The sequence below is a fragment of the Solanum pennellii genome, chromosome 9 (genome assembly GCF_001406875.1).
Source record: "Solanum pennellii chromosome 9, SPENNV200".
Classification (NCBI taxonomy): Eukaryota; Viridiplantae; Streptophyta; class Magnoliopsida; order Solanales; family Solanaceae; genus Solanum; species Solanum pennellii.
This window is the reverse complement of record NC_028645.1, coordinates 83,892,129-83,904,312: the sequence shown is the minus strand read 5'-3', so window position 1 is coordinate 83,904,312 and position 12,184 is coordinate 83,892,129. Positions and strand designations below refer to the sequence as shown.

Genomic DNA, 12,184 nt, shown 5'->3' with positions numbered 1-12,184 from the left:
GGGGGGGGTACGGCAATGCATCCTGTACAAAGAGTGCCCAAACACGATGAAGAAAAGTTCCAGGAATGCAATTCATCAGAAAAATGAATACCTTCATTCCCAATACTGCAGCAATCGCTCCTCCAAGGGAATGTCCTACTATTCGCACACCATATCCCTCGCACTCACATCCTACTCCGAGCAACGAGGCGAGAAATCCACCTGATATAGATGAAGCACACATATTTTTACAAAAGTATCATAGAAAATGTGTAGGTTTAATTCATAAGGGGAAAGAGAAACCAATTCACTGCATGACTTCGTGTATTTTTTTTTCATAAGCCAAATAATTTATTAACAATTTAGGGAAACCCCGTATACAAATACAAGCCATATACCAAAAAAGAGAACCTAGACAAAAATATGGTTCTCAACAAAGGAGACTCAATCCTCTATACAAAAAGGGACCTCGTTGGTACACCAAAAAGAAACTAGAGACAAAACACTACTTTGCATTTTTACAAAATCAAGTTCTACCCCTTCAAATGCCCTACTATTCCCGTCTTTCCAATGACCCACATATATGCTTAAAGGGGCAACACACCATGACCTCGAGCTTCTCTTGCCCCTTCTATGAGTCCAACTATGCAAGCTTCCTTCATTGTATCCATAATCACCCATCACATTCCAAACAAATTGAGGACCACCCTCCATTACCGACTAGCCACCTACAATGCAAAGAAGATGATCTACATTTTCGCCTGCACTCTTACACATAAAGCTCCAGCTAACATAGGTAATCCTTCTCTTTCTCAGATTCTCCGTTAATAAGAGCGCACCCTAGCACTAACTATACAAAAAAAAAAAAAAAAAAACTTCCTTGGAGCTCATGGAATGCAAATGGACTCATCAGGAAAGTAACTTATACAAGGGCCTTTTTCTACACACACTTCTTCATATCAACCAGCAATTCTAGCACTAGTAACTAATCTCAGCATCTAAATTGATGCTACGACTGATTTCCGGTCATAAATAAACAAATACAAGCATAAGCCAGTGCCCTCCACCAAAGCACTGCAAGAGAGTGCTCATAAGAAAGGAAAAACAATACAAAATTGAATCTCTTAAATTATTCTACGGGAAAAAAAGGAAATCAATAAATAATACAGAAGGCAATGCACTATACCATCTCCACAATTTCCATCTACTTGTATGTAAAGATCACGTGCGGCCTCAACTACTCCGGAGTGTGCATAGTGTGGAGTGGATGAAACCACTCTTTGACGAAGGTATGGATCACAATGATTGCCACTGATGTATTAAGAAACAAAAAAAAATGGAGAATAGTCAGATAGTGGTGCTTATATGCCATGCAGAAACCAAGTACAGAACATTTAGGCAGTAATGGGAGCAAAAAGGAAATCACAAGTATTGCTACAACAAAAGTTCAATCTCTTCTTGATTCCTTTAATCTAACCCAAGAAATCACTTATGTGAGTATAGATCATTTTTCCTTACTTTCTATGGTTTTTTATCGTTGGTCAGACAGGTGGAATATATCGGTAATAGCCGCACGCCTGCCTGCAGTGGAAGTTCTTTGATTCTCTACCAACATTGTAGAGGTTCTAATACCATGTGAGAAATATTGAAAAAAGATGTTATTGAATTGTGTCTCTACATTATTACATTGAGACCCTATATAGACTCCTTTCTCAGCTAGGACAACACATTATAATCCTCTTCCAAGTAGGATTCTATATATTATTCCTCTTCATATTCCTATTTCTATTTCTATTTCTATTCTAAGTGGGATTGCATATACTATTCTTGTTCCTATTGTTATTCTAACATATATGTTGTTTAACAATGCAAAGGATGTGTATATACACCTTTATACATTGTTATACATTATAAATACATTGCTTATACACTATATAATGTATAATTATGTATAGAGGTGTACATACACCGTTATAAATCATTATACATTATATATAAACTACTTATATATTGTTTATACATCTAGGCCTCTGAGAGATTGATAATCAGTTCATCTCTTCTAGATCTAAGTTTTCTTTTTCTTTCGTTCTTTCAGCTGTTGGAGTTTCTTTCTCTTCAAATTTTTCATGTTGAGACACATTAATTGTTGCAATTGTAGTAGGAGGGGAAGTTATGGTGATTTTTGTGGTTGTTGGTCTTTTTCTTTTTTTTTTCTTGGTTTGGGATTGCAAATATTTTCTTGGCCGTATAACTTGACCGGAGATTTTCATTGAGCTCGAATCGAAGTGAAGGGGGGCAGAAAGGAGATCCCTAAAGAGGTTGAAGTGGAAATCGAAAGTCTCATCTATACAATTTCGGTGTGGGTGGAAGCTCCAATCACAGTGAAATCAGAAGGAAGAAGAAGTGGAAAGCCTTTGAATTATCCGCTCCCCAGTATCAACTTTCTTTGATAGAGACGTGAGGGCTAACATCTGGGTAAAATCGACAGGGCATGTCACGATGGGGGAAAGTAGAGGTCAAAGGCAAATGTGGTGCATGTAACATAAATGGGGTTTTAAATGTATTTGCGGACCTTTTACTCAACTGTAGAACTTGGGCCCAATTTTAAGCCCAACAAAAACAGACCCGTTAATTCAAATATTTCCCAATTTCTCTGAGAATGAAGCCCAATCTAAAGACCAGGCACAATTGAAATCCAAGAAAACTCAAGTCGTGAAGAACACAATGATATACAGGGGTGACGAACAACACGCAGAGACACAAGAAGACCAGTGCAACATTTGTATGACTAGTACAACTGTGTTTTAATATGTAATGGTGCCAGTGACTCTTCACTTTTGGTGCCGTACCCATGTCTGGACGACGTGGGTGTGGGCTTAATGTGAGCTTCTGTGTCATCATCAAGGTTCTAAGGAATGTTTTTCCATGCCAATGAGCCTCTTCTGAAGTGGTGATACCAAACCATTGATATTTCACTTTCTAGTTTTTTCTTCAATTTATTTGTTCATATATTTGACATTCATGCTTATAATTATTAGCCTTGGAATATATATATATATATATATATATATATATATGTATATATATGTTTGTATCTTTTATCCTTTTGTGCCTTTCTCTACTAAAGTCTGTGTTTTCTTTGCTCTTAAAGCCCCAATGGACCTTAGAGTTTTTTTGCGCTTTTTGCTTTTGATAACACTGCAAGGGACTGCAGGATAGTAAGACACTTTAAGATAGAACAATCACAGTAGAGGGCTCTATACTGTAAGTTCTGCCTACAAGAGCATGAATCAGATGCGCTCAAAAATCAGGTTTTTTCCTGGGAAACTAATTTGGAAAGTCAAAATTCCATAGAAAGTCGCTATATATCTTAACTTGACTGTTCGAAAGAATCTGTCCTAACTCATGAGAATCTCAGGAAAAGGGGAATCCAATTGTGAAAGATGCTATTTATGTAGACGAAAGACAATTAGGCATATGTTCCTTCTTCGTAAAGTGGTCAGTCTGTTACGGGACGGGACCTGTTTATCATCTTCATGAGATATAAGCTGGACTATGTCAAGAAGAACATCAGATGTGCTAACAGCTGGAATGCTGAGGAGGATGGCAAAACAAACAATGACAGATGGAGAATTGTCTCTGCATTAATATGGTGGACAAATTGAAAAGAAACGAATTCTAGGTGTTTTGAAGACACTGGTAGTTCTATGCAAAGATCCTTAGATTTTAGTATTGGTGCAACTCAGAGAATAGAAATGATCGAGTTTCTGTTTTGGTGATAGTCTACTGCTTTACTCTTTTGGTTGTGGATTCACACTGATGTAAGTTTTTGGTTGCCAACACTTCTGTGTAGTATTTATGCATGGCTTCGTCACTCCCGCTATTTTGCGATCTGCATTGAAATGTTTTCCCTTGAGCTGAGGGTCTATCAGAAACAGCATCTCTACCTCTCAAGGTAGGATTAAGGTTTGCGTACACTCTACCCTCTCCAGCCCCACTTGTGCGACTACACTATGTATGTTAACACTTTTGGGTTGGTGATTCATATACAGATTTGTTTCCTTGTCAAAAAAAAAAAAAGATGGTCTGGTTTTTTATTTTTCAAGTCTAAGGTCCATGATCTGCAAAAACCTAAAAATCGGACATGAGAAAGGGACTGTTGAGAGGTGGTAATCCAAAAACATTTATCCAGGAGTCGTGGCACTTGGGAACTAGCAAGGTATTTTTAATGGTCACAAGTTCCTAATCTCAAGAAGTACTTAAGAAGCACAGCTGGAATTTCAAAGATAAATGCAGAGATGTAATGTCAACAAATAAGGCAGTCAAAGGATGCCAGAAGCAGATTTAAGTGCAAGTGCATATGTAACAAGAACCAAATGAGTGTAGAGGAGACAGAAAAATAAAATAGAGAGAGAAAGAGAGATTACTTTAGCAGGCTATCTAATTCTTCTTCAGTAAGGCAGCATTCCCTGCCTAAACCATCAGTTATGAGGTCTTCGGGGGTCTCAGTTCCCCTCACAGCAATTACAACAGATTTCACATTATGCAAAACCACAATAAAGTATGCTGCTTTACACTTCCCCTGGAAAAGAGATATGGAAGTTGTTATTTTTTTAAAATGGAAGACACTATTTATTTTTTGGATAAGAAAAAATAAAGACAATAAGCACAAAGCACAAGGGTTCCAAACCTATTCCCCCGACCCACCCCCCAAAATAAATAAATAAATAAATAAGACATGTGAAGTATCATAGTTTCACTTGATTCAAAATATATATATAGAACCAAAAAAATACACTGCAAATTTTGAGGGATGAAGACTTGTTGCCTGAATATCAATAACATATAAGATCTAAGATGGAACCTAAAATACAATAAGCACAACAGTTCAAAACTTATTTCTGCCTAAAAAGAAAAAAAAATCCAAAATAAGACATGTAAAGTGCTCATGGTTTCACTTGATTCAATATATATATAAAAGCTTTTGAGGGATGTCAAGGTCTTATTGCCTAGAATTCAATAACATAGTAGAGCTAAGATGAAAACTAAAAGACAAATCTAGTCGGAGGGCAAGAAGAAGGAAAGTATCAAAGACTGAAGAAAAATTGCATAAGAGTATCTGCAATCAAGTGGACTGGAGTTGCAGTGTCACACATGCCAGTTCAAAATCATAATTTCTCTAATGATCGGTGTTTGTAATCTGATGGATTTACTCCCAAAACATCTATCCACACTTTTTATGATGAGATGGGCTTTACTATAGACCTAGGGATGGCAATGGGGCGGTGCGGGGCGAACCCGCAAAGATTTTACCCCGCCCCGCATTGTATAATTTTTTGTTTTTTGCCGCGCTCCACTCCTCCCCCTCTTCCCCATGAACCCCGCATGAACTCGCGCCCCATAAACCTCATTTTTCTGCTTCTAACAACATTAACTCTTCATGACAAACTTACAACTGAAGATATAAATGTAAAATTATAAAAAAAAACTTTGTTGCTGTTTTAATAGTGGCAGAGCATAAGCAATAAAATATTTATTTTAATTATAGTAGCACTCTTGGTCAGAATCAATGATAACTTTGCCTATATAATCAAATAATATTGAGATTCATTGATTATTATAAACAACAATTTGTTTTGAGGTTAATTTTTTTTTTAAGAAAAGGGTAAAAAAGCATGAACAAGAATCTAGGCTTACAAATTCAATAACATAAGGTGTTACCAAACAAATTCAGGTGACAAAAATAGAATTCATATTGCAGAGCTCTACATTTGTTAAATAGAATTTATTTAATGGGGAAATTAACTAAAGACGATTTAAGCTATCAAAATCACTCTTAAAACACTTCCTTTGGACAGTTGCTGGACGGGTTCTCTTCCTCGCTAAAACCCAACCCCCGTATCCGTCCCGCCCCGCACAATTTTTTCCAAAAATAAATCTGTACCTGCCCCCGCATAAAGACAGACCCGCTCTGCCCCACATAAGGTAAAACCAGACCCACCCTACATCCGCCCCGCCCCATTGCCATTCCTATATAGACCAAAAATGTTTGTCTATCTCAAGCTTTGAGCTTCTCCTATCTAAGCATGCAATTCGGTGAAGTTGCACTGTTACCCCCAGCACGATCACCCCTCACCTTGCATCGCCTCACGCGACGAAGCGGTCGCTTTTCAGAACTAGAATTGAAGTCTCAAACCAATTTAAACTTGTGAAATTACAGGCCTTAATGATAATCTGACAGTTCAGACTTCACATGGTTTATAAATAACTTAGACATCAAAAATGCAGTTCACGGGGTAGGACATCACATAGTTCCAATATGTCCTTACAAACATAGAACCAAATAAATAATTGGAAACAAGGTCACGATTTACAGTTAGGTGATCACAGTTCAGAACTTAGGAATGTCATCACAAAACATTTGCGGCCAAAAATAGCCTAGAGATCTAAAGCTAGACTTACTTGATTAACACGCCCTTTTCTGAGCATATGTGCTGACAAATGAACATGTTTCAAGAAGGCTGCTGCATGACCTCGCCACCAGTTGTCACCTTCTAGTAAAGGTCGCCTACATCAATACATTTTGATTCCAAAAAGAAAAGAAGAATCAAGCGACTATGCGAACAATCAAATAATAGTTTGAAAAGGACAAAGTGTCATAGAAATAAGGGTTTGGAATTTCTCTAAGGAAAACAGATTTAAAGAAGTCAATAATCCTTAGCAGGAATCTTCATTTGATTGTGCTGGGTCTTAAATTATCAGGTATTTGAATATAAATCAAGAAAGCTACAAGAACCAAGGTTCCCATTTCATCCTTTTATGTTTAAAATCAGTTCCTGCCACCAGTACTAGAGTGGACTTGCATTTGAAGTCCCCTGATTGGAGCAAGGCAGCAAGCAGTTATCATGCACCACGGGTTGTACCGTGTATGGAAGTATGATACTCTAACTAGCTTCTTGGATACTTAAGAGTGATGAGCATCTTAATTTTTCTCAAGATCTTTCAGATTTAAGAGGGCTAAGTAGAGAGTTCCTTTAAGCCAATGCTCTTACAGGTGATCAAAAGAAGATTACTTCTTTTACTAGCGAGAACTGGAGCTTGTATATGGTCTATTTAAGGAATAGTCATTTGTTTATTTCATCCACATACGACAAAGCTAGACTCTCCTCCCATAAAAAGGTATCCTGGTGCACTAAGCTCCTGCTAAGCACGGGGCCCAGGGAAGGGCTGGACCACAAGGTTCTATTGTACGCAGTCTTACCCTGCATTTCTACAAGAGGTTGTTTCCATAGCTCGAACCTGTGACCTCCTGGTCACATGGAGGCAACTTTACCATAAAACATTACAATCACATTTTTTGGCAACTTGTCTGATATGTTGATCCTTTTGCTCATAAAGTTAGAGAATCTTCTATGCCATATTCCAATTATTACATCCTGTCAACTCACATAGGAGTCCATTTATTCTCAGGCTTTTGTTCCCATGTATTTCATCCATATCCTGATGTATAACTTGCAACCTCGTGTATGGTTTTCCACTGAAACACTTCCTTTTAAACTTTAAAAAAGCAAATGTCATTTCATGCTCTAAAAATCCAAGTAATCTTACAACTAAGATAAACCAGTGGGTGTCTGACCTGTTCCAAAGCCAGGGAGCAAGAATGCCTTGCCTATAGAGCCATGAACAAGAAAAAAGTACAGGATTTCTTCCTATATCAAGTAATAGACCCTGCAATTGACCATTCCACATCAAAATAAGCAGAACTATAATCAAGTCAAATTACAATGCCTTGTTATCATACCGTGTAGGCTGCTTCAGCAAATGGATGATAGAAAGCAGCCTTGCGCATCCTTTCAATGGGTACAACCCTTGACTCTTCATAGGATTTAGAGAAGGAAGAAGAATTCTGCAATAAAGCTAGTCCTGAATATCAAGAAGAGATCATTTTCTTTTACCTTACTGATAGAAAGAGATGAGCTTGTTTTCAAAGTGAATACTTCCAAATCGAGGAAATAGAAAACAAATCCAATATTTAAAGCACTTCTAGCATTCATGACTATCATTTTGACTGTAATGTTGGATGAGAACTATAATGAACAAAGTGATCGCAAAACAATCCAGAAAACCTTGATCATATCAATTCAATAAGTATTATCCTCTTAGTTCCCCTTGCAGTTAAAATCTCTAAGTTTTTCAAATGAACTTTGAATTCTTTTCCATTTAGTTTTCAACATAAAACTTTCTGACTTCTTACATAGCTATTTCTAAATCAATACCACCTTTTCCTTAGAGAAATCACTCTTGAACATCAGATATCTATTTCTAAAAAGAACTGCAGCATCCAAATATCCTAAACTAGTTGTGGTAAGTGTAGATAACCCTATGTCCTTTCTTTTTGGGGGTGAGCAAAGGTTAACTTATGTTTCTATGTCATCCCTACTATCAGATATGCTTACACTCTATACACCTAACATACTAAGGAGGTACCCTCATGAGTTAAGAAATGTGGGATACGCTTCTCCAGATGCATGTACAACCAGCATGATTTTGGCACAGATGTTAGACTACATAATACAATATTAGAACAGCTTTGATTTTTTAAGGACCTTTCATGTCCCACATCGAGTATAAAAGGGCATCCAAAAGGCTTTTAAGGTCTTGCATCACTCTACTAATTTTTATTTTTATTTTATGACAAGGGAAACCCGCAGCCGCTACCCTTTGGTTGCGCGCAGGGTAAAATTCTCGCTCTTATGCAATAGCTCGCAAACCACATAGGAGAGGTAACCGGCAATAAGCAAGCCCAGTGCGACGAGCTCAACCAACAAGGCAAACCCCTTGCTTTCGCTAGCAAGGGGTTTCGAACTTGAGACCTCCAACATGTAAATCACAAGCCCAAACCACTGGACCACCCCGTAGGATGCATCAGTCTACTAATTGTCTTAAGATTTTAGGTTGAATACCCAGATTCTTTCACACTTCCTGTAGAATGATAAAGTGTATTATATCCATCAAATAAAGAATAAAGTAAAAGTAAAGTCCACAGACCCCCTATATATCAGCACGAACCTGCCAAGAGCTCTAAATGACCTGTTCCAGATGCCCGGTAAGTGACAAGATCACCAAGTAACTGTGCCACAGAACAAACCTCATCTTCCTCTAGCACAGTCCTATGCAGCAAAAAGAGTATACAAAGAAAGCTCGTTAAGATTCTGAATACCAATTAAACTCCTGTGGTCAACATATGCAGAGAGGCCTACAAGTATTTGACCCGTCCCAGACAGCACAAAGCTTCACGAATGCCATGATCAAATACCTCCCTATAGTGTGCCCTCCAAGCATTATCTTCTGTTGCATAGAAAGACCTCCATCTCAAGACGTCCGCCCCAGCAAAACATTGTACCGGAGCCACATAAGATATGATAACCATAAAAAGAATAAGCATGTTGCGTTGCCACTTCGAACCATTTGAGAGAATCCCTGCAAGATATAGTTCATAAGTACTTTTTCACTTTGATGACTGAAACAAAAAAATGTTGGTTAATTGTGTTATTTGCGATTAGTGAAAGGAAGGGGTGTTGGGTTAAAAAAAGGAAAGGTGGTAAGTTTTAAATGCAAGTATGCCACAAGTGTTTATGATTATAAGAAATGGAGTTATCCATGTGGTGTTTTAATATCTTCTAATAACTAGTGAAGCACAAAGCCAATGTACAAGTCATACACATAAAAGGCAACTTTTCTACTTTTCCCGTTGTTAATAAATTATTACTTGATTAAAGAAAAAGTCAACCTTTTTACTTAACAAAAAAGAAGTCTTAACACAACATACACCAAGGTTTCGCAGCAGACCCCTAACATACAGGTTTTTCATTCTTTTCTTCTTCTGCTTAGTTATAGAAATTGTTTATTGTTGCTTCCTGAAACCTAGTATCTGAGACAGGCAAAGACAGGATTCTAAAAGCTGAATTAGGCTTTTGAAACAATTTGTTACATGCAACTTCTTCATTAATATATTGTAATTTGATCAAAATTCAAAAAGTAATATTTATGTTGCTCCCCTTAATGCCTAATTATTCACAGAATCAACCATCTACCAGTCCACCCATTAACAATCTTTGACATTTGAAGAAAAGTTGAATCTACGAAACCGTGTTCATAGCACCAAAAAGAAAATAGGAGAAGAGAGGACACATATTACCGAAACATCGTAGCAAAGGATTATCTACCAGGTGCTCATCATAGACAATAAAGCATGTAAAATCTTGAATAGTATGCCCATGAAAGATAGATTTCAAAAAGGCATGCATACAATTTAATATTACCTCTCAGACAATTGCTTGATGCTGTATCATGGTGCAAGAGATTGGTGACAGTGAACAAAAGAAAAACAGCCCCAAGAAGTTGCAGGATTGTAATTACTGAGGCAATTCGAGTCCACAATAACAGTCTCCTATATTTCCTCTGTAATCAGGATAAAACTCAAAAGTAAATCACAAATAAGACATGTCATTCAGAGAGCTCTAATGATTTTAAAATTAAGCATGGGAAATACTTGGTAAAAGAGAATAATTTTATCCACATGCCCATTACAGCAAATGGGCACACGAAACTTGCACCACTTTCAAGGACATTCATTTAACTATTCAAATTTTAAACGATGATGTACCTTAGCATCACAGGATTAACAAAAACCAGCATTCAAGGAGAACCTAAACTAACTAACAAAAGAACGAAAATGTTAGCTAGTACCAGACATCCCTTTACATCATGACAAAACAAAATAAAAACTCCTTTTGTTTCAATTTATATAGCACTATTTTCATGTTACACAATTCGAACTACATATTTTCCTAAAAAATTCTCAAGAACTCAAATTCATTTAACATAAATTTTTGAACTTTTGGAGAGAGGTGATTAGATAGGACATGGCGCAGCTCCTGATTACCGAGGACATGAAATTAGATAGGAGGGTGTGGAGGTCGCATTTTAGGGTAGAAGGTTAGTAATTATGGAGCGTTGTCATGATTTTGAGGGGTTTAGCCATTTTCTTATAGTATCTTGTTTTTGCTTTGGCCATCACTTACTGTGTTTAGGTTATCGCACTATTTTGTGATCGTTACTATTTCCTCATAAGTTATTTTGTTTCTCTAATGTTGTTTTCCCATTTTCATTATTCTGATATATTATACTCAATCAGAAACAGTCACCTTACCTCCCACAAGGTAGGGGTATTGTGTGCTTACACTCTACACTCCTCACACCCAACTTTTGGGATTTCATTGGGTATGATGTTATTGACTTAATGTTCCCCATCAAACTTACCTTCTCAATAACTACTTTAATATTGTCTTCAGGTATAGCTAAAGTCAACTCTTTTCATCCTATAAAACACCTCCATATACTATAAAAAGGTTCCATAGTGCACATCATGAAAAAGAAAAGGGTTAAAAAAATACCCGTCTTTGTTGTCGAATAGCAATCTGAGAATCAGGCAAATCGGTCTGAGAAGTTAAAATACTGGAAGCTGTATGTTGCTGAGCAATACCAGTGCCGATCATAGCACCAATCCTAATAAAAGAAACCATAATCATAACCATAACGGGCGAAGTACCGTCGTTTTCCCCACATGTAGAATGGGCGACGATAACAATAAGAATTCCCATGATAATTATAAGGGCATTGGAAACACCCAACACCACTGCCGACCTCCTTAACCTCTTCAATTGCGGTGCCGGTAAAGGCATCATTTTGCGGAATGAATTGGGAAATTTCAAACCCAATCCAAATCCCTTTGAACGGTTCCTCAAATTGGGTAAAAGAGGAAGAAGAGGAGACATCAATTAACAGATGAATGAATTCCACATTTTAGATTTTTCCGATCATCTTTTTCGACATAACAATCGTCGTTTAGGAGACAGATATGCCTCCTACAACAACAAACACAAATCTCATTCTTTATTCTTAATTTTTTTTAAAAAAGATATTTTATTTCAGCACTATATTCTGAATGGGACTATTTTGAACAATTTTAATTTGTATAATTGCATTTCTCACAGCTAGTCAAACAAACATACAGTAGTTTTTTTAGTGTCTTATTACTTTTAGCAATAGAATTTAGTAATAGCAACCTCAAAATATTTTGTAGGTGAGATAGTACAGGCTGGTTATCATTGACTTACTATACTAATTTTTAAAATTGTCAATA

General features: G+C 37.0%; 1 protein-coding gene across 2 annotated transcripts in view; it reads right to left on the bottom strand.

Moving 5' to 3' along the window:
- LOC107031529 (sn1-specific diacylglycerol lipase beta) overlaps positions 1-11,970 on the bottom strand; it is a 14,302-nt gene extending 2,332 nt beyond the window's left edge. Inside the window, exons 1-10 of one of the 2 annotated variants that reach the window (XM_015232941.2) lie at positions 11,436-11,970; positions 10,302-10,440; positions 9,240-9,459; positions 9,049-9,149; positions 7,781-7,902; positions 7,616-7,707; positions 6,442-6,547; positions 4,407-4,561; positions 1,166-1,290; positions 92-201 (exon numbers count right to left, since the gene is read on the bottom strand). In XM_015232941.2, the coding sequence (XP_015088427.1) occupies positions 92-201; positions 1,166-1,290; positions 4,407-4,561; positions 6,442-6,547; positions 7,616-7,707; positions 7,781-7,902; positions 9,049-9,149; positions 9,240-9,459; positions 10,302-10,440; positions 11,436-11,816 (1,551 nt within the window). In that variant the 5' untranslated portion in view covers positions 11,817-11,970. Of the gene's footprint in view, positions 1-91; positions 202-1,165; positions 1,291-4,406; positions 4,562-6,441; positions 6,548-7,615; positions 7,708-7,780; positions 7,903-9,048; positions 9,150-9,239; positions 9,460-10,301; positions 10,441-11,435 lie in introns of those variants that run through there. The other variant, XM_015232942.2, reaches the window with a different exon arrangement.
- Between the last annotated feature and the right edge of the window lie 214 nt (positions 11,971-12,184).